Raw genomic sequence first — 25,714 nt, forward strand, 5'->3', positions numbered from 1 at the left:
TTACAAACATATACATGACCATTTACATCTCCAGCCCATGCTGAGAGCTGCTGGGGACTCTGCATACCCCATGCATTCCATCAGGTGTATACAGCTCTCTCACCAGTGCATTTTAACAGCTATTTATTTTGCAACATGTCACCAAAACCACAAAACCCTCTCCAATTTTGCTGTGCCATTCAAGTTTCCACGCTCTCCCCGCAGCCCCTTGGAGGAAGGCTTCCCTCACACCTGCTGTCAGCACTTCACACTGAGCCACACAGAGATGAGGCACAGACCTGCAAGGGTCACCCCCACTGCAACCAACCCAAACCCACTCCTATGGTTGCAGCACTAACGAATGGGTCCTGGCTCAGGGTTTGGGACTGAGCGCAACCGTATCATCAGCAAAATCCTAACCGCTTTTCTTTCTGTACGTTTCTTTAGGGAAAAACCAGTGGAGCGTTTCGTTTGGAAATCAAAACCTCATGGCTGTCTTGATTGGGAATGTAAAACGGGGACTTGAGGGTTTAAAGCCATGACAAATTATGGGAAGCTGCAGGGGCTGAGAATTCCTATCTCCGAGGATGCCGACTGTTATAGCCTTGACCTTTTCTGCAAATACCACCCTGTCTTATAAAATGTGGCTTGGAGTTTATTTAGAAATTCTTTTAAAATAAGAAGTCATCATCTTTGGAGAGGCTGCTGGGAGATGCTCCATGTAGATGGGAATTTAAGGGTTTTTTGGGGGTATTCCTCCCCTACAGAATAGCAGCTCCTGGGGCAGTGCCACTGGTCTGATCTCAGTGCCTCCAGTGGCAGTGCAGAGCGGTGGGTGCTGCAGTAGGACTGAAATGGAGCCCTGGGGCTCATGCAGCACAAGAACAAAATGCCCCCGTGGCACAGCCAGCACCAGCTTCCCACTGCCATTAGGAGCAGCAGTGTCACACCGATGGCAGGGCTAAATGCAGGCTGTGCTGTAACATGGACCAGCATCCACCCGCTGCTATCTGAGGCACTGTGGCACATAATCCCCACTATAAACCCCACTGCCATTTCTCAGATTTTCCTCACTTTGTATCTCCATTTCTCTACCCTGCAATCATACTGCTCTGCATTTGTCACCCAGGCATAATCCCACTTACATTGCAGAATCTCTTCCTACCCTGGAGAAAAATGTGGTGGGAGGTGTGGGGAAGCTCAGTGAAAGCTGACAGCCAGGAGAGACTGGGAAAGGCCCACAGAGAGACTGATTTAGATGTCCTATTTTAAGACAAAATGAAGGGGAATTATGCACATTCAGCATTTTGTGAAACTGACATGAAACCGAGTCACTATGAAATCTATCTGCAGAAAGGCACGATGCATGTGTTTGAAGCATTCTTTAAAATGTTTTTATTATTTAAAACTAAATACCATATAATACAGTAAGAAGAAGGAAAAAAAAAGCCTCAATTTGCAGCAGGATCAGCCAGGATCACATCTGTTCTTGCACCTTTGCCAGGATTTGCAGCCCACAACTGTGGTCATGGGGAGCCCCACTGCAGGCTGTGCTGCCAGGAGGGCAACAAGGCTGCAAAGGAGATGACATGCACAATGGGCTGCAAGAAGAGCAAGGGAAAGCAGCCGGGGTGTCCCAGTGGGGATGCCCAAAAGCTGAGCTGTTCTGCAGCAAGGAAGGGCAGCCGCCTGCTGACTGTGCAGATTCCTCGGGAGGAGGGATGCATTTTGTGGCTGGTTGCATTACATGAACCAGTGAAAGCCACAGCTGGCAATGCTGGAGCAGGGAATGAGGCTTGTATGCTAATTAACAGCACAATCTTGGTTTCACCAAAGCCTCTGGTGACAAATCCTACTGATAGCAGCAGGGTGTTAGGAGATGGAGCTGGGAATCACTGAAGCTTTCTGACTGCACAGCCTTATCAGGAAGGATCCTGACAAAATCAGAAAATAGATGAAGCTGAAAATAATCTGTTCTCAAACATCCCACATGCAGAAATGCCTGAATCTCCTTTTGTTGTTGTTGTTGTTGTTAGTTTTGGTTTTGTTTTTGTTTTGCAGCTCTCTCTAAGCACAATTTGTGAAAGAGCAGGCAATCCATCCACAGTGTCACCCAACAACTCCCACAATTGCACGAGACACTTTAAATATTACAAAGATAAGGCTTCCGTTTTTTGTTGCTTTTTAAAAACTGAACCAAAGTTTGCAAGGCTTTGTGACTTTATACAGCATACAGCTTCAGTTCTGGCCATCTTACACAGGCAGGGTGCTCTCTCCCTTCCCTTCACCTGATCACACACAGGAAAGCACAGCTTTGCTGCAGCCTGAGAAAAGGCCTGGGGCTCTTTGCACCCCCCCGGAGGACAGCAGCAGGATGCCACCACTCGTTTGAGTGAATACAGCCATTATTCTCAGCAATGACTTAGAAAAAAAATTGGAAGGGTGGAGTAAAAAAAGACCAGGAGACAGCACTGAGAATATGTGATGATGCCATCTCAGCACACAAACTCATTCAGGAGCCTGCTTAGAACAAACTGTTCTTACAGTATTGCCAGACTGACCAGAAACAAGAAGAGCATTAAGGTCCAATTGACCAATAAGTTGGTCAGATCCTCTTTCATGAGACTGCCAGCCAAATTTGTAAACATTGAAGGTCAGATAAACACACAAATGTTGCAATTTATTGGATTCACATTCCTCTGGCGATTCACCTATGTTTTCTTCTGTCTGGACTAAGGGTGGGTGGGCAGGTAATGGGAGGATCACATTTTCTACCAGCACAAGGCTTAGGCAGGACAGAAAGAACAGAGGCTGTAATGGAAAGTCAAAGCCCCATAGGATAAAGAAGCTCCAGAGCAACACTCACCCTTGTCTTTGAAAGACAGTTGTATTTTCAGATCCGTGCAGTTCTCCTGAGGACAAGACAAGGACTGAACTTATTCTTCAGGAGCCATAAAACTCATTGAGCTGTTATAAACCAAGGGGAGGTTTGCTTTGGAGGAACACCAGCAGGAAGGGATTGTCCCATGGGATGGCTCATCTGCAGCAGGCACCGTGCGTGCCCAGCAAGGGAAGAGGCACAGCTCTGCATGCAAGGCACTGCTGGAATGCAGCAGCTGCTCCATCCCTCTGTGCTTCTCCAGCAGAAGCACTGCAGGCCTGTTGTTAACGACCTCCATGGGACTGCATGGCACGACTCGTGCTGGTGTCCCTCTGTGTTATCTTATATTGGCAGAAATCCTTTGATCGCTGTCTCACAACAAACCAAAGTCAGTGCAGCAGCACAAAGTTGGCTCCACACAGTGTGCTCCGGCCGACCAACACACAGACAGCCACGCAGTGCATTTGGGCTGGCTGTGTGCTGCTGAGCCCACAGGAGCTGTGGCAGCAGTGGCACCTCCTCACAGAGCGTGCAGCTCGTCAGAACGCTGCTCTTGGCAGTCACAGCACAACAGTCCCAGCTGAGGCTGCAGCACCACTGGGGTTCATATAGATACAGCAAAGAAGGATTTGGCACCCAACCAGATTGGGGGAAAATCCCTCTTTCAGTTTGAAAGCATTTCCCCTTTGTTCTATCACAACAAACCCTCCTAAAGAGTCTGTCCCCTTCTTTCTTACATCCCCCTTAGATACTGACAGGCTGTACTCAGGTCTCCCCAGAGCCTTTTCTTCTCCAGGCTGAACAGATATCAATTGAATATAAGGAAGAAGTTTTTTACTATAATGGCAGTGAGGCACTGCACAGGTTGTCCAGGGGTGGCAGTGCCCCATCCCTGCCGACACCCACAGTCAGGCTGGAGGGGCTCTGAGCTCTGATGGAGCTGTGGGTATCCCTGTTCATTGCAGGGAGTTGGATTATGTGGCCTTTAAAGGTCCCTTCCAACTCAAACGAGCCTACAATTCTATGATTCCTGCTACAGAGCTGTACATATAAGGCCAATAGAAAGAAAGATATCAGAACAAACAAATTCCTTGCAAAACAAAGCAAGGAATTGGTTTTTTGTCAGGGGGATGGACCTGCCACCAAAACGAAGGCCACAAACTTCCAAGCTCAAGAAAACAATTGCTAAAACTCATTCCCAGTAGAAAAAAATGCGGTGGAGGCGTTTGCCAATACTTTCAGTGCTGGTCAGGAGCCATGCAGGCAGCAGGAGCAGGGCAGGGGATCGGCCCAGCGCTCCACCAGCACAGCCAGCTCCAGAGTTTCCAAAAAGCAACTCACCATACAGAGGCCCCGGGGCACTGACGCTTTATTTTATTTCTGGCTTTGAACTTCAGAAACACGCAGGATCCATGGACGTGTGCTGTTGCTCGCATCAGGTAAATGTACCCCGGGTTTCTGTTTCAGCCATGTACCCTTCGGAAAGCGCCGGTGCCTGCTTTCCATCTGACAGCAGCACAGCTGAACAAGAGAGATGCAAAACTAATCATAGGGAGAAGGGAGCCAAAAAGGGATTCCAGCAACATGAAAACCAGAGGGAAATGCCAGAGTGGTGCTATCTGCGATCAGTATCTGTGACCCTTCATTTTCCAAGAAGTAGCGATGATAAGGCAGCTCTGTCCAGGTGAAAGATATCAGCAGGGCTAATTGTAGCTGAGCAGACGGATTCTCATGGCTGTGCTGTTATCTGCTTGGATTCCAGCTCCCAGCGGCTGCTGTCACTGCTCATAATATCCAGCAGCAAGGGAGGGAGAAAGAGAGAAAGAGAAAGGAGAATGGAGAGGAGAATATTGAAGAAGTAACAGAGGGAAACACAAAGCGGGTGGGGGGGAAAAAAAAGCCATAAATAAATAAATAAATAAAAGGGAAGGAACAGTGATGATACGGAAAGAAGCCAAAGGCAAATGGGAACCCCGAGCTGCACCGCAGTTTCCTCTTGAAGGATGCTGAGCACAGAAATTACTCAGACATCACCTGCACTCTGCTGCAGACTCTGCCTGATGCTCACCACATAAGGATGGGTGAAGATGCATAAAAAATGCAGAAAGATTGGAGAGAGCACTACTAATGAGTTGCTAATGAGGCTACGCCTGCACACACTGTGTAGCACAGAAGGAACCCTGACCCATGCCTGCAAACCTGCCCTAGAGCAGAGGGGTGTGAAGGTCCAGGGAGGGTGGGGAAAGCCAAAGCACTGATAACTTCACATTCATTTCCACCATATCCCCTGCTATTCCTGCATCCTCACCTCTCACAGCAACCCACTCCATTTCCAGCATGAGTCCTGAGCTCTGCACACAGCTGGAGCTTGTGATGCACGTGAGCATCAGGTCGGACCTGCTGGACCTGCTGCTTCTGCAATGGGTCTGCGCTGCACAGTGCTATGACTCCTCACATCCAGGTAAGTACATGGTACAGGAGAGTCCATGGACCGAGGAGGTGACTCTCAAAATAGCCACAGCTATTGGATGGAGGGAGCAGGGAGAAATGACTTGCTCCAGTTCACACAGCAACAGCAGTGTCTAAGGAGAGATGGAAGGCATTTGTGGCCAATATAGAGGTGTCAGGAGCTGGGTTACCCAATACATCCACATAGGGCTGGGACACCAGGTCGCTCCAGTGGCCTTCTGGAGCAGCTCCTGGCAGCCAAGCAGGACACCCAGGTTTGCAAATGGATGGCAGGCTCATTCTGTGAGCATTGCCCAAAGCCCCAAGGCAGGGCTGCGTCCCCTTCATGTTTCTATGCTGGGGAAACTCCAGCCAGCGTTTGGAAGTGGATTGAGAATAAAGGTCCAAAGCCCTCACAGCAGCTCTCAGAGCCATGTGCTTTAGGAACAAATGTCAAGAGGATGAGAATAGAAAAGAAGACTTTATGCTCAGTCAAGGCCAATGCCATTAGCAAAGCCAGTGTCAGCACAAAAGCAACCTGCTGGGGTATATATAGACAGCTGATGGATGCTCATGTCAATTATCACTAACTTTGTAAATTTTATTTTTTTTATTTCACCTACACACATTTTGGATGACATTAGAACTAGGATCAAACCCATACCATCATCTCTTGGAATTCTTTGTGCTTTATAGAAAAAACACACAAATTGTATGTGATGAAAAGTCACAGTGCTGAGAAGGTGGAAGCAGCAAGCAGAACCTGCCAAAAAGCTCAACGAGCTTTTAATGGAAATAACTTTTACTGCAAGTATGGAAAAGAATAATCAGCATCACTCATTCTGATTTACTCAATTAGTTCAATTGAACTACTTCACCATTCAGGTTGTAGTTAATGTCTTGAGTAGCAGGTGAGATTCTTTTTCCTCTGCTAGCCATGAAGAAGTATTTCAGAATGTGTTCTGCTCATAGCAAAGTCTTGAAAACTCAGCAAAAAAACTAGTTCAGCTTGCTACTTAAAAACAGCCTCGAATATATCACTTTTACACTCAGAATGGGCTTTTATGCACTTATTTTGTTCTCCATATGTATTTGATCTATGAGAGTCTCATTTTCATAATAGTTCCCTCCTGTCATTCCTGAATTCCCACGTCTATCCTGATGACTTTTAAGATATTTTACACAGCAAAGTCTCCTACCGAGATATGAATAAACGTTGTACAACGGGGCAAGCGAACGCGTGCAGGTACGGCAAAACCAACAGCTGCCGTGCGAGGGCTGCACTTAGGGCTCCGACCTACATCCTCTGGTCAACCACAGCACACCAGTTTAAGACGCCCAAAGGATTTCGCTGTGGTTGCACCACTCCTGGAGCAAAACCGGCACCGCGCGACGCACACCTCCATCTCCCCAAGAGGAGGAGCTCGTTTCATCAGCTTAAACCACCGGCAACGGTCCGTCTGCCCTCCCCAAAAGCACAAGGTGTTGGGCTAGAGAAGGAGAGCCGCGGCTGTGTGCCCCTCTCTCCCAGCAGGATCCCTCCCCCCTCCATCTGCCGAGTGGCCGCGCAGCTCCGCGTTGCGCTGATCCGCAGCACCACCTTGCAGCGGGAGCGGGCACGGCAACTCGGCGCGGGGAGAGCAGGGACAGAGCGAGCGGGGCGAGGAGCTGCGGGCTGCGATTGCGGACGGATTGACGGCCCTCCGTACGCCCGTGAAACCCAGCGTCAGCACCGGGTTTCGGCTCAGCGGTTTGCAGGACTCTGCGTACGCGATTTTATTCCTCCCTGCTGCCCTTCTCTGTCACCTTTGAGGGGAAGAAAAGCGGCGGCAATCGGCTGCACGAAGGTGGCAGCGCGGCCCCAGAAGGCAGCTCGGAGGAGACCTACCCCTGTTTTTCCTGCGGTCTGTCCCTACAGCTGCAGATTTGTTGTTCCCCAGAGCCAGATCTTGCACGCTCCCTCCCAGCTTCGCTCTTGGGGCAGCGAAGGACACGACTGAAACCACAGCAGCAACCACAAGACGGCCCTTTACGCTCCTGCATCCCTCTGCATAGGTGGTGTCAGATGTGGCCGGAACAGAAGGGGGCCCTGAGTGCGTGGAGGTGTTCGCTCAGGTTCTCAGTTGTTTGATGACACTCTTAATTGGGACTCATCACTTTTCCACTGGCTTTCGGATGCCAGTATCTAGGCTTCACAGATAACAGCAGAGAAGGGGCGGGTCGGCAAAAGGAAGAGTGTTCAACTAGAACAACAAAGACACGGCTGGTGGGCTCTGAAACACTGAAATGTGATATTAACTTTAAGTTTTAAGCGATTCTTTCCAGAGCCCTTTTAATAAAAGAAATTAAATGCTAAGGAGGCTGTTTGCTAGAAAGCGACACTCAGACTATTTGTGTCATCAGATCAGCAGCAGGTGGCATACAAATAACAACAACGGTCCCGACAGATCAAAATCAGCAATCACCAAGACCCAGGATTTGTTTGTTATTCAGTGAGAGAACCGCAGAGCGGCCCGTGCCGGGGTCCGGTCACCGTGAAGGCACGTGAATACCGATTGCCACTAAGGAACAGCCCGGAGCTCTGCAGCACGGGCAGGCATCCCGCATTACCCCCGCACCCCGCTTGGCGGCGGCCGCACCCCGCGTTTCCCCGAGCGGAGCCCCGCAATTCCCAGCACGGCTCCGCTGCGGGCTCAGCGCAGCGCTGTGCGGCGCGGACAGGGACGCTCCGCAGCCGAGCGGAGGTCCTGAGCGATGCCCGAGCACTCGCTGCCTATTTCTGCCCTTCTCAGCAAAAGCGCAGGCGGTGATCGCATACCAGTGACAGCAGCAGGAGCTTAATTCTAAGTGGGGACAGAATAAGCTGGGAACCGGGTAGATAAGAGTGATGTTTCCTACTCAGCTGTCCCCAAGGAATTCTACCCCGGGATACTCAGAGCGCGGTTATCTTGGCCATTAGCAAACTTGTGAGGGACAGGTGAGATACCAGCGGACGGGCAAAGGGCGAAGGCAGCATCTCCTGTCAAAGCAGGGGATGGGAGGAGCTGGGCAGTGCTAGGCCTAGCTGCTTTGCTTTGATTCCAGGAAAAATACTGGAAGAAATAAGTGCCCGAAGGAAAGCAAGTGGATTACAGCATTCATGGATGGCCAGCAGTGAGTGGGACAGCATGGCAGTGAGCCTGGTGCACTCAGAGGGGAGATGATACAGAAAAATGTAAGAGCCTGGAGCATTACGTGTATCTTCTAAATTCATGTCAGTGAACACATTGATAAATGATAGATATCCACCTCTTGACACTTCTTAGGGAAGAACAACTGATGGTGTTACTGCACACCAAGCTGCATTTATGAAACCGCTCTTCAAAGCAGAGCAGTATTTAACATCTTCTTTTCCTTCTGCTCAAAATTACCATCTGGCAACAGATTTTCCGGAACCTTTTCTCTGCTTTCTGTTTGGGGACAAACTTGTGCCAATTTCCAGCACTTCATATGATTTAGGGATGCAGAATATAATTCTCTTCTGGAATGTACGTGGGCTTGAAGTTAAATTCAGATACTGAAAAGAAGTGGAGTGAAGCAAGTTGTGGGTCATGCTCTATGTGCATGCAGTATGTCAGACGAGATGAGTCCCTTTCCACGCAGCCTCAGGCTGGGTGGTAAATTCTGTTTTTAACCACTGTCACCTCGCTCCTGCTTTGCCCTGAGCTCACCCAATCACACCTGTCTGAAGTCCCATTTAAAATTTCCAGGAACTTTCATCTGAAGCCATAGAATTCAAAATCCTCCTCAGACCACTCAGGAAACTCTCACCAAATCGGCCTTTTCCCTCATGGCCTCATCTCTAGGGTCTCAAATTTGGAAAAAGGGTCTTGGAACAAGTTATAGATGGGTTAAAAATATACCGACTTTTCTTGCTTGGAGATAAAATATGGCTAAGCAGCACTTCCAGGGAAAGAGGTTATTGTATGAATGGTGGCAGACACAGAGGGAGTCTATGAGCCTTTGTAACAGAGTGAAGTGCAAAAACAATCATTAAAATCCTGCTGAAAATTGTTACTTGCTTAAAATTCCTCTCAGCAATAGTGAGCCAAGCTTCTATTTCCACTTATCAGATCTACTAAAGCAGGAGGCCTGAGGAAAAATTAAAAAACAATCCACTCATATGGTTTCTCTTCCAACAGTGCAGAAAGCAGTCCATAATTTCCACCTAAATTTTGCTTCATTTATTTTCTTTTAGAAATGCCCATTTTATAAGCCAACCTGAAATCCAAAGGAAACACCTGCCAGAAAGTCTGAAGGAAAAAAAAAAAAAGAAAAAAAGGTTGCAAAATATTTGGTGCTGGAATTCTGTGGTATCCTGATACCCAGCAATGGCTCTGCCCCTTCTGCCATCACCCACTGCACACATCTGTGGAGGCCAAGCGAAGAGCAGAGTCTGTGCTGAGGGAGCTGGACCACAAATGCCAATACTGGGTTACACAACTGCTGGGCCAAGGGATGTTACTTGTCAAGAAGGCTTGAGTTACACCTCTCCTTTCTCCTCCAAAAAACAATAGCTCCATCCCAGCATCAGCTGTTGAACAGGAGCATGTGGGCATTTGGCTGTTCACAGACCTCCGTGCTGTGGGTGCACCTTGGGTCCATGTTGTTCCATGTAAAACTGGTAGGGAAGGGCCGACCGAGAGGGATGCTTCAAGCTGATAAAGAAGGAAGTAAAGAAGATGGAGGAGGACAGTAAAGAAGGGATTGATTTGGAGCTCCTGGAGAGGTTAGCTAGCTGTGCTATTTTGGTTTCATAGAATCACAGAATTGTTAAGTTTGGAAGAGACTGCTGAGATAATCAAGTCCAACCATAAATCAGTTTCATTTGTTTAAGGGAAGAAGACTAGCACATTTAGCTTATCCAGCTGCTAAGCTGGAGCAGAGTCCTTGGCACATAACCAGAGGCATAGGCCAGGGTGTCTGCGGGTGCTTCATGTCACACTGCCTGCAGCAGTTCTGCAGAGATGGAAAAATTACGAAGAAAAAGGGAAAAAATTCTCAGAAGGAGTGGTCAGACATTGGCACAGCTGCCCAGGGAGGGGGTGCAGTCACTGTCCCTGGAGATGCTCAAGAGCTGTGGAGATGTGGCACCGAGGGATGGTGGGCATGGTGGGGTGAGTTGGTGTCGGACCTGATGATCTTACAAGTCTTTTCTAACCTTAATGATCCTGTGGTTCTATGAAAAGTTGAGTCAGGCGGCAAGCAGCCATCCTGGCACTGCTGAGTGCCACTGCATGAGCTGCAGCAGTCCTCGCTCTGTGAGAAATAGCTGCAGTCAAGTCTAGATGCATCCTAGATTTGAGCATGTGGGCATGCAAACACAGAGCACAGACAGCACTACCTGCTGAAATCAGGCACGAGCACGAGATGGTGCTCAGCATTAGGAGAGGAAAGAAGCTCTGTGCTCATCCTGCAAACAGCTGTCATCTCCTCGGCCCTCCATCTATGCCTCAGCCTGGCCTGGCTGCAATCTGCCATCATGTCAAACCTCCCATTTCCCCAGGTTGGCAGAACTCTGAGGAAAGAGGATCCAGACAGGACTTCATCTTGGTGACAACTTTCTGTGGAAGCTGAAATCCATTTGGCAGTCGGGAACAGCATGTTCAGCTCTCGCCAAAAAGATCACCAACTGCCATTGGCACATTGGTTATGTGGTTTCCTGAGTGGTAGAAGGGATGACAGGTTCGTATTAATTCCAGTCAGCAAATGGATTATAAATACTCCCCCAGCCAGTTGCCACTTGATAGGACTGTCCTTGAGTTCTGCAATTGTGGAAGGGAGTTGTCAACTCTAAATTTACCCACCAGCACGCACTGTATAAACCATGCTGCTCTGAGATCCTCAGTAGAAACTTGTGCTGTAGCCCAGTATGGATTAGACCAGAAATCGTTGGTCCCAGACAGACATCTCACTGCTGCTTATCTCAGGGTTTCGATGACAGTGAGGAGAGCAGGATGGGTTTGACAGGACACGTCGCTGTATTGGCCATGCAATTGCCACAGCAGTCAAATCAAGTCTGAGCTAACAAAGTGATCAAAAGCCGGATCCACCTAACATCTTCCTGATGAGGTAACAGCTCCTGCTCCTAAGGATAGCCTTTCCCATCATAAAAACGCACGCCACAACTGATAGAAGGAAAGCCACGCCGAGGATGGGGTGTCCAAAACCAGATAGAAGTGAGACAAAGCAGACAGAGATAGTGTTCCCTGCAGTGGGCAGGATGCTAACGTTCCTCCAGACAGTCTGTTCACTCAAAGAAGTGTGGCTGGATAGATGCAATTTTTACAGAACAGAAAGCGAACAAGAAGAAAGCAAGCAGGGAGCTCAATATTTCTAGCTTTAGAACAACTCCAGTGTCAACGCACTGGGCAAATACACAACCCAGCTGTGCTGTGTCACACTCTGCTCTGCTTTGGGCTTCTGATTTTGTGTCCCAGTTATTCTCTTGCTGTGCGCTGCCAAGGAAGCCCAGTGCCTGCTCCCCAACTGCACCCACAGTACAGGTGCCCAATGCCCCCAGACCTCTCAGCGCAGCAGCTCCCAGGAGGGCTGTGGGTCCCACCAGGTGGCATCTGTCAGCAGAGTGAGGGACAGCAGTGTGACAACCCAGTGGCCACTTCTGGACAGAGCCCCAAAAGGGCTCGTCCTGTATTTCCATTATTTCCACATGCAGAGTGATTTCTATCATTTGAGACTGAGCACCAGGAAACCTCAGTGGAGGTAAATTGCAGTTCTTCTGTGCTTTTATGTATTTTAAAGATCCTAGCATCTTTTAGCATCCCAAATAGTCAAAGTCCCACTGCATCTACCTTGTACTGCCCCAAATGAATGCGTGCTTTTAACTTCGAACTCTGCACATCACACTCTCTGAGCAATAGAGGTAATGCTCCTGCATGACTCCCTCCCACACATGGGATGGGAAGGCACAGCACCTGGAACCAAAGCCCTCACACAGTCCTGCTGTGAAAGATGCAATGAAAAGCTCTGTCTCCACAGCCTAACAGCTCACTGTGGAGCAAGGCCTGGGGCCACATGCTCAACAGGAAGCATAAAACTAAATACTGAATGGCAGCTTGCTGCACCAGCGCTGCCCGTCCTGCACACTTCAGGAGGTGGAGGCCATAGGGGGGGAAAAAAAGAGAAAAAAAGCAAAGCTAAAATAAAGCCCCATTCCAGACTGTGGATGTACACAGCAGGGGGTCCCATCCTGTGTGCTGAGCACCTGACTTTGCAGCTTGCACAACAACCGCTTTACTTCATTTTTGCTCGTGCATTATTTGTATAAAATCTGGTTCAGAGTGAGCCCAGCAATCAGCCAAGTAAAGGGCTGACTTCAAAATGCAGATTTACTCCAGAGCTTCTGGAATTTATCACAGAATTAGTACATAGAGCCAACATTGTTTACTCACATCAGGCTGTAGAACAGTAGTCTGTACAGCAGGACACCTTACCCTACAGGAACCTTAATCCAGCTAATGCTGACAAGCCCTTGAGAATAAATGTGGTGGGGACAAGAAAAGGAAAGATTGGGTTCAGTGAACGAATCTTCACTGCTTCCATTGGATCTCCTCCACAGAGCGACACCCACAATGCCTCCTTCTGCTCAACCCCTACAGCTCAGCACTGGCACAGCCAAGGTTCAGCACAGCTTTCCCATCCGTGCCGAAATCTGAGGTTCCCAGGATGTGAGATATGTGGTGATTTTCCGCTCCGCCATCTGCAGCAGCTTCCATCACCTTAAGTGCAAAGCTCTGCCTGAATGTGAACTACTGGATCAGGTTCATATTTTGTAAATATTATTGTTATTTTATGGACTTTGGCATCAATGAGAGCAAAGATAGAGAGGCTGGAATAAGACACAATGGTTCTGAGTGTGACTGTTATTTGTCCATTTTTTAAAACGCGGGGACGGAGAAGGAAAAGGATAGTTTAGAAATGCGGTTAAACACATTTTTTTCTCTAGAGGCATTTAGGTTTTTGCCTTTGCTTTGTTTATTCTTCTTTGGGACTAAGTAAAGCCATGTTTTTAAACATAGGACATCCCCCCTTTCCATTTTAAATACTGAAATTCTAAGAGTCACTCTAGATAGGGCTCAGGCTGCTCTGCCCGCTTGGAGACGAATGCATCTCTCAGAGTGTTTTCTTGTGGCCTAAGAAAGTATTTATTTTTTCAGCCATTCCACTTGGATGCACCTTTGTTCGTTTTCCAGGGCCAGTTTGGTTCCACAACCGAAATTACAACGTGCAGCAGAATCCAGTATTTGGGCCTCCGGTCTGTTATGATACTCCAAGCACATGCATGATCCTCATAATCCACATATTTAAGCACTTACTACTTCCTTATTTCTCTTCTTAGGATTTACCACCACGCATGGGAGCTGCCGTGGAAACAACTTCTGGACACCACAAAGGGAAAATGCTCAGAAAACACTCAGGGATAGAATTTTTTTTCCCCTGGTTTGAATGGGGGAGGGAGAACAGCATTTCCATCCGCATTTCCAAACCCAAAAAGCCACTGGAGAGAACTGCAGAGGTTTGGATCCCCCTGTGCAGTGTCGGGTGTCCCCAGGCTGCAGTGGGAGGTCGGAGTGCAGGGCCCACACGGGTGCCCAGGGCACAGTGGGGCTGCGCTGGGGCAGGCGGCATCTGGGAAGCAGCAATTCAGAGCCTGACAGCTCGGGGACAGCCAGATGTTTTCATCATTATGGAAAAAATCTGCTGGTGCCTCTTTGCCCAGAGAAACGCTGGAGGAGGAAATATCCTCTTGAGCTCTGATCGGGGCTGCATATTAAAAACGCGATGGGTCAGGGACTATAAAGAAAAAAGAAACCGAAGGAAGAGAGGAAGGGATGTTTTCTGCCTCTGGCTCTAGCGTTTAGCGCAACGACACCCCAACAGGCTGCATTGCCAGCCCTGGGATATTTCCCAAGCTTGCTGCCCCAGAGGGCTGAGCTCCCACAGAGGGCTGAGGACTCGGCCTGCATGGGGATTCCGCTGCCGTCCCCCCTGCTTCCACCTACGGAGCTCCCCGTCTCTCTGCCCGCAGCAGGTGCTGCCCCGGGGCTGCACGGCTCTAACCCGGCACGGCAGCAGCGGGCGCCGCGGGCCCGGCTCACAACATTGGCACTCAGGGGGTCACCCCCCGGGATTCGCTCTTCCCATCGGATCCCCGTTCCCAAAAGCAGCGCGGCCAAATCCCCTCCCCCCCCCACTGCCTCGAAACCGTGAGGAAAGCGTGCAGAACCGTGAGAAAAACCAAGAGCCAAAAACGATGCTCTCCAATTTGTTTAAGAAATCAACTCCGTCCAGAAAATAAATTCATATTTCACTGAGTTTTGATTTTTTTTTTTTTTTTTTCCGCTTCATTCTTTAATTGCCCAACAGAACACGGGAGGTGTCCGGGCTGAAGCATCACCCTCTTTCCCCCCCCCCCCCCGAACTCCTCTCCACCCTTCTGTCGCGGTGTCCCTGCAGGGAAGGGCTGAGCTCTGCGGGGCACCAAAACGGGCCGGTAAGGAACGCGGGGACCGCATCAAAACTGCGGGTCTACTTTTGAGGATGCGGCTTTCATTTGAAATTTAAAAATAAACTTTTCGAGATGCGACAAACCCGGTAACGTTACCCAGGGGAAACAAACTAAAAATCTAAAGAATTTGCACAACATTTTCGTTTCTTTCTCTCACGTGAATATACCGTATTTACGGTGAACTGCACGCTCATCGGGCGGGTAGAAACTCTTCTCGGTGTGTTTATTTCTCACTTTCCCTCTCCCGTATGGCAGTTTTTTCTCCAGCCACTTCTCAGCCGTTCTCCCCCCTCCGGAGGACACAGAGCAGCAGCCGCAGAGCCCGGGAGGGATGGGGGGGGGGGGGGGGAGCTGGCAGAGCCTGGACGCTCCGCTGTGGAGTCCCCGAGTCCGAAGCCGCAGCCGCGGCCGGGGCTCCCCATGGGGCTGCGCTCAGCAGGTGCGGCCCTCCGGCAGAGCGCGTTTGCCCGCAGCCTCCGTTCTTTCTCCAATTCAACAGTGGAAAAAAGGAGAAACGCAAACCAAAATGAAAACAGCAATAAGAACGCGAGATGGACGGACAGCAAAAAGTGAAAGCGGGTCAGACGACGGCAAGTTAGCGGGGTTTCCATTCGTTTTCGTTATTGTTTTTAAATTGATTATGAGCTACCCGTGAGCCTCGAGGGCGGGTGGGGGATTTCGCCGGACAGCGGCTGCCCCGGCCCTCCCGTGCCTCCCCCGGGCTGCCCCGCTGCGGTGCGGTGAGGGGGGAAGCGCATGGAGAGCCGAGCCCCCGACCGCCCGTCCCTGCACTCTCGGCAGCCGATTTCATGCCTCTCCGGTTGTGGGTCACGAGCCGGGCCTCGGCAGGAGCCGAGGTGACATCGTCGGGAGACGCTGGAGCGGAGGTAGGGGTCAGGGCTCTGTAACTCGACCGGTTTCATCCTCCCCCCTCCCCGGCTCGGCGCTGGAAGGGGCTCTCCCGGGAGTGCGGGCTCCTGGGAGCCCCGGGGATTTGGGACAGCGGGAGGGAGGTGGGAATGCATTTTGGGACAAAAAATGTCCCAATACCATCTCACTTTCAAGTGCCCCCAACCCCGAACCGCACACCCCGCCTGCAGGGCCAAGGGCAGTCCCGACCAGAGAAGGGATGGGAGGGGGGTCCCGCTGGTCGAGGCAGACCCACGGCGTGACATCGCGTAATGGATCGGATTTGCGCTGGCAGGAGGAAGCTGCGAATGCCTTGAACTCCCCGCGGCGGCTCCTACCCGGGTACCGGCGGTGGGGGCTGTGCCCGGGCAGCCGCCGCCGTTACAGCTTTGTCCTTCGAACCAACCCACAGCTCGCTGTGTCCGGAAAGAAAAAAAAAAGTAAAGAAAAGAAAAGAAAAGAAAAAAAAATCCTTTTAAAAACGATTTTGTCCATCTACTGACACCGCTGCTGCACCGTGGCTACGGGATTCCCATGTCGAGACGTTTTTGTGTTTACTAAACGTGAAATTCCCCTCATTTAGTTTTTCTGTCCCTAAAAGAATTGTACCGCGTCGTGTTCCCCTTGGAAACTTAACGAACGAGCGCTTTTGGTTTTTAACTCACACCATTAGAAAGGTTTAACTCGAGCTCGTGTAAACGGTGCGTACCGGAGGCGGCACCGAAGAGCGATCGCTGCGGCAGACCTCGGGCTCTGAGACGGGAACAAAGTCCCGAATTCCTCTCCCATCAGGGAGCCCAGCACAGTCAGCAAAGCTACAGAGAAGGTAAAATTCAAACATTTCGTTTTTCTGAGTAGCTCGCAGCCGAGGGGGAGGAAGCCCACCTCCAGCGGCGCGGAGCAGCAGCCAACCTAATTGCCGGATTCCAGGCACGGAGCCCAACGAGGGCAGCAGGGAAAGCCCACAAGTGCTGCCCGAGTCACCGTGCCCCGGTCACCGTCCCGAGACACCTACCGAGATGGGAGAGCAGCTATCAGCCGTTTCCTAGGCACTTCTCCCTAAAAAGCAAACTGGGCTTTAAGACCGAAACATCACGCAGCGGTTTTATACTGGGTTTGGCAGAAATCGCCCCGAAATAACAGAGAAGACCAAAGCGGGTGCTTCCCGGCCGCGCACTGCTCTGCTCGGAGGGGCAGAAATCTCTTTTTCCGGCGCAATCCCCGAGGTGAGGCGCTGGGGGTTGGAAGATGCTCTCCCCGCAGGAAATGGGCTCTGGGAACCCGCTCGGTTCCAGCAAGAAAGGCCCAAAAGAACCACAGCAAGGGAAGGAGGGGATTGTGGCTGCGGCAGGGAGAAGCGCCTGGACAGCTCCAAAGGCGTTTTCCTCCGCAGGAACGCGGAGGGGTGAAAGCAGAGCTCCGGAGAGCTGCGGGAATGCCGAGGTCCCGCTATGGGAACGGGGAGATTGGCACCAGCTCGCTCAAGGAAACCCTAATAGGCTATTTCTGGACTACTGGCTCTTAACAAATCTATAGCACCTGAAGTGTTAGCACTCAATTAGTGACAAGGTTTTAAAACCCAGCGTTTACCGGCGAGGTATAAACAGAGTCCTCGGGAGATAGCCGGGAATTAGGGCGGGAGGGGGCCCTGGACACCTTACCCGGCTGGCAGTTAGAGGAAAACTTTTCCAAAAGGCCCCTTTTCTCTCTCTCTAAACAGTCCGAGGTGTCGAAAGCTCGGGGGGAGGAGGTGCTCTGCGGAGCGTCTTGAGGCTTTTTTTGGTTTGTTTGTTTGCTTGTTTGTTCTCAGCTCTCTAAATATATACGTTAAACGAATTTCATTTAGCAGTCCTGGAGAGAAGCGATGGAACGGTGTGGAAGTCAGCCCCAATCTGAAAGGGGTTCGTGTGCACTGGGGTCGGATCGGGGCTGAGCGGGCATTGAGCCGCGGCACGTCGGGCTGAACCGCCTGCATTGGTGCTCGGAGCCCGGAGTGAACAGGAGAAGGAGGCGGGGTGCCGAGCCCCGACCCGGAAAGTCCGTGAGTTGCAGCGTGTCAGTGACTTATTCATCAATCAGCCGGACACAGAGCAGACCTGGCCTCTCTTTGCTCAGTGTTTGCTTTTTCACCAATTATTGCGGCCCTGCAGCTCTTTTTGTTGATACAGTAGTTCTAAAAAGTGCTAATGTTCATTTATCAGGGGACCGAGCCCGGGACTCCCACTAGTTGTGATTCTTCCAAAAATATAAACACGCGGAGAAGGGCTAAGGCTAAAGCCCCCATTTGTTTCTAAACTGCAGTATTAAAAGTGATGCATTGTTAAAGATAAAGCGGAGATAACGCTGTCTGTCTCCAATGAATGTCTCCCCGACGCATTAATGACATTCCAAATGATAGCTCCGGCTTATCGTTCAATTAATCACTTCCACCCTCTGCAGCCGGGCCCACATCGATCGGGATCGGCCGTGTGACCGTGGGCTGCGGGAAGCCCTTCAGTGCTCCAGCAGCAGCCGTTCGCCGGCCTCGCTCCTGCCTGCGTCCCCGGGGCCGCCCCGACAGGATGCGCTGCGGGCCGGGACCGCTCCTCTGCGGGCTCTCCGGCTGGGCAGCACCTTTCTCCCCGCCCTGAGAGCTCCGCCGTGCAGCGCTGTGTCTCCCCGTAGCCCCGTGCACCCGGATTTCTCCCGGCCCGAAGGAGCTGCCCTTGAAAGCGGGTGGGCCTACTGCCGTGGGGCATGGTTTAGGGGGAGATCCCGTTCACTTCGTTGTTTTAGCATTTCCCTAAGCTATCTAAATTAGCTTGCAGAGAAATGAAAGGGAGGCAACGAGGTCTGAAAGGCCGCCGGGCGGTGCCCCGCTGACCCGGCACACGGGAGGCTCTGGGAAGCTGCCTCCGCCCCCCCCCCCCCCCCGGGCTTCTCACCCCTTTTCCTACAGCCGAGAAAAGACCCTCCGAGCCGCCGGCCCCCTCGGGCCCTGTATGCCAGGAACATCCTCGGGCAGCGCAGCCTCATTGAGCGGAATGGCCGCTGCCGTCCCACATTAAATAGCCGTATTTCAGGGCTCCCCGCACGTTAATCGCTCCGACTGTGAGCGCGAGATCAGGATCACAAGGAACCGCTCCCGGGAAGGCAGCGGGAAGCTGCACGGAGATCGAGAGCGCTGCTGCAATCCCGGCCCCCAAAGCCACAGCTTCGCCCGCAAAAGAGCCCTTAACTCAGTGCCACGAGCGGGACTCGAAAGTGGAAAGGCACAAAATCTCTCCGGAGGAGAGGGGAAAAGCAGCAGCTCGGGACACAGCTGCGGACAGGTGCTCTGCTTTTCCTCGTCTCGAAGCATCCATCCTCATCTACGGGAGAAGGAAGGGCCCGGCTGCAGCCCGAGGACAAACCCTGCGAACCGCCCCTCGTCTACAAACCTGCCCCCGTGTCCCGCAGCTCCGGGCAGTGCCCGCCTGGGACGCCCCAACTCACCGCGACCGCGGGGTCTCTCCGCTCGCTGCCCGGCCCCATCTCCCACCGCCTCACGGTGCCTCACCGAACAAATCGCTCAAAGATTTTTTTTTTTTTTCTCCCCTCTCACCCCTAAGCCAGAAAGCTCCGTACCGCCCCTCCTCAGCCTGACGGTTTGCCGCTACGGCTCCCTTCAGCGACTCCGAGTACGTGAAGTCACCGAGCCCGCTGCTGCCCGGGGTGTGCGGGGCTCTGCGGGCGGACACAGAACCGAGAGCACCCAGACCGGGCGGGGAGCGGCGCTGCCCCCGGGGCTGTATTGTCCCCAAGACCCCTCGGTGCTTCGAGCGCCGTCGGGTAGCGGCGGAGCAGCCCTCGCAGGGTTTGGTTTGGTTTGAAAATTTCACAAACAAGGGCGGAAAAAACAACCCCATTCCTCCCCCCTCTCTCTGCCCCCTCCCCCCCCCCCCCCCGGTGCTGCTCAGGGTCGTTGTGTCGCGGGGCTTTGCAGTTGCGCTGCACCGCGGTGTCTGTGCAACCCTTAAGCACGGATTTCCCCTCGAACGCGCTCGCAGCGCGGCCATCTCCCGTTTCGTAGCTCCTGCGATCGGATATTGCAGGACGCTAAAAACGAAAACTCCGTTCCTTCTTTAAGAAAAAATGAAATCAGCACATATTTGGTTGATGGTTTCCTCCCGGCCTGTTTATTTAATCTGACTGTATGATAGATGGCATCAGATAGGGGCTCTGTACACATCAGGCCACTCGGGAGTGTTTTTCTTTTTTTCTTTTCTTTTTTTTTTTTTAATGGATCAACAAACTGAGCGGGGAAAGCTGGATAAATACAGTGCCGCCCCTTTAAATGAGCGGAGATGTTTTTGCGATGTATTACTATATTAGGTGACATGGAACTTTGCATCTCTCATACCATCACGGCAATGTTGGCCAATAGAAAGCTAAAGTCACCCAAAAACTGCCTAGTCCCTCCTTCCCGTCCCTTATGGTCCGCTCCTACCTGCGCGCAGCACACAGGGCCGCCTCCCGCGGGATGCTATGTGCCCCCCCCGGCAGCCCACGCTGCAGCAGCGCTCCGGGCCGCCCGCTCCTCTCTTCCCCTTCCATGACCCCGGGCTGCGGCCGCTGCCCCGATCTCCTCCGCAATGTTTCCTAGCCCTGTGACGACGACTCCCTTCTCGGTCAAGGATATTTTGAACCTGGAGCAGCAGCAGCAGGGTGGCCTGGCGCCTATGGAGCTCTCTTCGCCCTCCTGCATGTTGGCCACCTTCAAACAGGAGGCGTTCGGTTCCGAGCCGCCCGCCCTGCCCGAGCTCCCCGAGCCGCACCCGGCCAAACCGCCCGCCGCCTTTCCCGGCCCCTACTACGTGAAAAGCTACGGAGAGATGGACGCGGCCAAGGATTCCAAGGCGGACAAGAAAGGTAACACTGCAGCCCGGGGCTGCGGCATCGCGCTCGGCCCTCTGCAGCCCGGCCCAGGGGCCCGAGGCGAACGGGAGCTCGGGAGGAGCGTCCGAAGGCCTTCCGAGGTGCCACGATGGGGAGAGAGCCCCGGTACCGCCGGGAGCGGGGCTGGGGCTGCGGCACGGGGCAGGGGAGGCGCGGGGCGACGCGAGGCCTCAGCGGAAAGCAACGAGGCTGCGAATCTTTTTCTAACGAGCACAGCGAGTATATCTCTGTGGGGTGGGATTCAATACAAAGGGATGTAAATATGAGCTAAATCCAAAGACGAGACTAATCCAAATATGAGACAAATCCAAGCCCAAATTGTGGCAGAACCAAAAGGGATGAACTGAGCCTTATTTACAACAAACAAAAGCAAGCAAACAAATCCTAAAAAAAAACAAAAACAAAAACGAAAACAAAAACAAAAACCCTAAGCAAACGTAACAATAACAGTAATAATAATAATGACCACAAATTCTTCACAAGATGCTCAGAAGCCCCAGATGGAGCTGCTGCCCTGCAGACCCCACATGGATGGGACTGAAGCAGGGTTCCCTGGCGGTGCACAAGGGTCAGTAACATTGCTTTGCCTTTTGTTATGTTTTGCTCTCCCTGTTTTTCCTTTGTCCGTGTGTTTTGCTGCAGAACTGTGCTCCCTACACAAGAGCCTGGAGCAGGAGAAGAGAGAGCTGGAGGATCCCGAGCGGCCCAGACAGAGGAAGAGGAGGAAACCCCGCGTCCTCTTTTCTCAAGCCCAAGTCTATGAACTGGAGAGAAGGTTCAAGCAGCAGAAATACCTCTCGGCTCCCGAGAGAGACCATCTAGCGAACGTCCTAAAGCTCACCTCTACTCAGGTGAAAATTTGGTTCCAGAATAGAAGGTACAAATGCAAAAGGCAGAGACAGGACCAGACCCTGGAGATGGTGGGGATCCCACCCCCCCGGCGGATAGCGGTGCCGGTGCTGGTGCGGGACGGGAAGCCCTGCCTGGGGGAGTCTTCTCCCTACAGCTCGCCCTACAATGTCAGCATTAACCCCTATAGCTACAACGCCTACCCCGCGTACCCCAACTACAACAGCCCCGCCTGCAATGCCAACTACAACTGCAGCTACCCGGCCGTGCAGCCCGTGCAGCCCTCGGCGGCAGGCAACAACTTCATGAACTTCAGCGTGGGGGACTTGAATTCGGTGCAGCCGCCCATCCCGCAGGGGAACGCGGGCATCTCCACGTTGCACGGGATCCGAGCGTGGTAGGGCGGCCCGGGCCCGGAGCTGCGCGGGGGGGTCGGGATATCGCCGGGCTGCGGGGCGAGGGCAGCTCGGTGCGGGACAGCGGGGAGCTCCCCGAGGCTCTGGGACACTATGTTCGTTCTGCTCATTCCCCTCTCCCCATCTTCCTACAGAACGGTCGGTCATTTCGCTTGTCTTGCTCCTTAACAACGGAAAGCCAAGCCCTACAACTCATTATTACTATTTTCTTTTTTTCTTTCTTTCTTTCTTTTTTCTTTCTTTTTTTTTTTTTTTTTTAACTCTTATTCTAATTATTATTGAGAACCACATTTAATTTTGCACTTCCCGCCCGGTTCCCCCCCTCCCATCCAGCCCGGGCTCTCCCCGCGGTCGCTGTCCCAGCGCAGGACGGGGACGGCCCCTCCGAGCTCCGGGCGCTCCGACTCGCCCCATCCGCTCCCCTTAGGGTTATGCACTAAAACGTGAGTTAGGATTCAGATGCACTGCCCGCTCCTCGCCCCGCTGCCCGTTCGGACGTGTTTCCCTTTGCTGTACGAGCTGACGGAGATCAGCGAGTTGTCATTAAAGAGAGTGGCTTCACCTTGCGCGTCCCTGGCCTTCATTGGGCAGCCGAGGGCCCCCGGGGCTCCCAGCGCCGCCCTGATCACCTTTTTATATTACTTTTCCCCTCCTCTCCGTTTCTGTACCCCTTCAGTAACTGCGGCGATTCCCATTTTGGAGCGTGCGTTAATGTACTTTCAAAAGCGATTTAAAAGCTGCTCTAAACTCCCCACCTCCCCCCCAACCCAGGCAGGACCGTCGTGCCTTGTCCCCTTCAGTTCCACCGCGGGAAGGGCCAGGAGAGTTGTTGGGGGGCTCTGGGAGGTGGGGAGCCCCACTTGCTGCCCTTGGACACTCTGAGGACAGGGGTGAAGGGACGGATTTCTTCCTGACACGGAAAGGCAACACGAGGGCGGCAAAGCTCCGAGCCATAAAGCACCGGGTCGGCTCCTGCCCGCGCTCCCACTGCATTGCATTCCCACAGGGACAAGGGACAGAACACCCCCGGCCCCAAAAAGCTCAGGGGCAGTGAATGGTGCTCCCCATTTCGGCTCCCACGTCTCTTCTGGCTCAGCCCCGGCCCCTCGTCCGCTTTTACAGTAGTCGCTATTAAATGTCAATTATTGGGAGTGAGAAACAACAAACATTGTAATTCAGCGCAGTCAAAACATCCTCTGAGTGTCTGAGATTGTCCGGCCCGGCGATAAGGCGATTAGGAGAACCTGCAACCTCTCCTGTCTTGGCCGTATCGGTCCCATCAGTAAACAGGGATGGAGACAGGGTGGCTGTGGCCCTGGGACAGGGATGAGAGGCTGCGGGTGAATGGAGCCTTCTGCAGTCCCTGCCCCTTCTTCCCAAAGGGACAGACCGCACACACGCCCGGATAGGATCGCACAGATAAGGGGCTCCCATCTCCTTTCTATCTCTGTTAATGGAAGGAGAGATCTGGGTGTTGCTCCCAGAGCCCCTAACGCTGCTTGGAGTGAAGACGCTGATGGCTGGGGGGTTGGGGGGGGGGGGGGGCGGTCACCCCTCAGGGACCTGCCTCTGGGCACTCACCTGGCAGAGGATGCCAGCTTTGTGACACCAGAAATGAGAACCAGAGCACGGACTCACAGCTGCCCACCTCTAAATGTGGAGACAGCAAAGGCTGCTTCTTCATGAAATCTCTCCTGCCCCAAGACTACTGGCTGTTTGCTAACTACTGCCTTCCTCACACACACTTTGTGGTAGAAAGACTAGAAGAACCCAGCAGGTGGTAGAGAGAGAGAGAGAGCAGGTTAGACAGGAAACTTCCTGCTCTATTTGAGCAGAGGGTGCCTATCTTCCTGAGAGCCCCCGGGAAAGAGCAAGGTCTGAGCTTTGCCACTGCCAGGTGCCAATTCTGTGCCTCAGTTTGCCTTATCTGCAAAGTGTGCACAATGCTATTGCCCTGCTGGCACCATTCACAGTCAGACCATGCTGCTGCTACTGAGCTTGGCCAGGAATACAGCTGACAGCAAGACCCCAGGAGATGAGGACAAGTCCTGAGTTAACATGAAGAAAAACATCAAAATAGCCTAAAATACGGATTCCTGCTTTCAGAGCATGGCCCTAGACCTTTATTAAGGGATCTACCAGGACGGACCGCAGGAAGAATCCAGAACAGAAGTAACTCTACATATCAACACAGCATCCATCTCACTTCCACATACTCCAAACATCCTTCCTCACATGTTCATTTCTACACATTTATTTCCTCCAGGAATATCTCAGAGCTCCAGCTATCAGGGACTCCAGCTGTCAGTGGAGCAGGGCCCAATGTTCTCTGTTCTGGGCACTGACTTTGGGTCCAATTGCCAGAACTGTGCTACACTCATTCCTAAGTGGAATGGACATAACCCCAGCCCTGGGCTGCTCACACGCTCCCCTCCTCCTCATACTTCCCCATCCACGCAGGGATTGCATCATGAGCAGATGCACAGCGGGCAAAGCCAGGGCTTGGAGCAGCAGCCATGCACAGCTGGCTGAGGCCAAGAGCAGTGCTTAGCCCTGCTCCAACAGCCACAGCAAGAAGCATGGATAGAGAGACCTTCCATTAGCTGGGCTTGGGAGAAGCACGATCAAATTAACCTCCATTAGGAATGAATGCCCAGGACGTGGGGGCTCGCTGGCCTCACATGCTGCTACTGGCTCTGCCTCAGCCCAGCAGCCCCAGAGTCAGTGGGGTCAAGATGTGAGAGGTTTCCCCAGGACTTTGGTGGCACTGAGGCTGCCACACACACACACACACACACACCGTGACATGCTCTCCTGAGTCCAGCTCTCACTGACGCATAGAAAAACTGAATGCATCCAACCTGACACGCGACTGTGAGCCCCAAGGGCTTCAGGTCCATAACAAAATATGGAAAAGACTGTGCTTAGAAGGCATCATTCCAGGGAAAGGCACAAGGTAGCAGTTCCTCCCCAGGGAGCCTGAAATTGGAGATCCTCTCAGTGTTTGGGAGTAAGCTTAGGGAAGAAGGAAAGAGGTTTTAGTAAGGTTTGCACTTGGATCTGATCTCAGTGCCCTTTCCTCAGCTTTTTTGGATGGCGCAGTCAGGCACCAGCATTTCCCTCCCTCCAACACCAGCTTCATTTGGAAGAATTCAGTGCTCCCACTCCATCTGAAGGTAAGAGCAGCAAGTACAGCACTGTGCCACTTCATTTCCAGACAAACGGTGCACGGTGGGTTTATACAAACTCACACCACTGGTAAGGGAACAAGGTAAATAACGAATAAAGGTGCCAGCCATAAGGGACTGAGAGCAAATCCCTGCTCTTCAGCAATTTTGGGGAAATGGAGGTAATTGCTAAATAACGTCCACATAGTCCCTAGAGCACAGCTGTGGCCAGAACTTTATTCCTTAAATTTGGGGAATTTTGCATTGCATGCTTTGTGGAGCTGGACAACACAAGGTTTGGTCCAGGCAAGAATCAGCCCAAGTGTTCTGGAGAAGCTCGGCAGGAAAACAACAGAAAAACAACTCCCTCCCTGCTCCTAACTCATCTCACTGACAACAGTTTAGATCAGCATCGGCAGTAAGTGATTTCTCGTTAACGGGGATTATTAAGAAGAATCAACACCTTTAAGATGTGATTCCTTGTTGTGACCAGAAGGGAGGTGGAGCTCAGTCTGGTTCTGCCTCTGGCCGAGGGTTACTGAGTGCGGTGCGGGCTGCATGCTGCGTTCTGCAGCAGAGA

The 25,714-nt window shown here is 52.1% G+C and overlaps 2 protein-coding genes across 3 annotated transcripts in view; one reads left to right on the forward strand and one right to left on the reverse strand.

Annotated features, from left to right (window-relative positions):
• Positions 1-25,714, reverse strand: part of SH3PXD2B (SH3 and PX domains 2B) — a 516,634-nt gene that overhangs the window by 144,579 nt on the left and 346,341 nt on the right. The window lies entirely within an intron of this gene.
• Positions 19,723-22,528, forward strand: NKX2-5 (NK2 homeobox 5). 2 transcript variants are annotated; one of them, XM_052685097.1, is made up of 3 exons: positions 19,723-20,675; positions 21,345-21,553; positions 21,742-22,528. In XM_052685097.1, exons 1-3 carry the CDS (start codon positions 20,399-20,401, stop codon positions 22,225-22,227), a joined length of 972 nt encoding a protein of 323 aa, XP_052541057.1. In that variant the 5' UTR covers positions 19,723-20,398; the 3' UTR covers positions 22,228-22,528. The 2 variants fall into 2 exon arrangements, with proteins under 2 accessions (XP_052541057.1, XP_052541058.1); XM_052685098.1 differs by having other exon boundaries at positions 19,738-20,675; positions 21,345-22,201.

This window comes from Tympanuchus pallidicinctus, unplaced genomic scaffold (assembly GCF_026119805.1).
Source record: "Tympanuchus pallidicinctus isolate F22 unplaced genomic scaffold, pur_lepc_1.0 scaffold21, whole genome shotgun sequence".
Classification (NCBI taxonomy): Eukaryota; Metazoa; Chordata; class Aves; order Galliformes; family Phasianidae; genus Tympanuchus; species Tympanuchus pallidicinctus.

Bases quoted from the DNA above. Each gene is read 5' to 3' on its own strand.
- NKX2-5 (XM_052685097.1), top strand. From the start codon at position 20,399: ATGTTTCCTAGCCCTGTGACGACGACTCCCTTCTCGGTCAAGGATATT. The intron at 20,676-21,344 runs GTAACACTGCAG...GTTTTGCTGCAG, and splicing joins TTCCAAGGCGGACAAGAAAG to AACTGTGCTCCCTACACAAG. The intron at 21,554-21,741 runs GTGAAAATTTGG...TAACCCCTATAG, and splicing joins TAAAGCTCACCTCTACTCAG to CTACAACGCCTACCCCGCGT.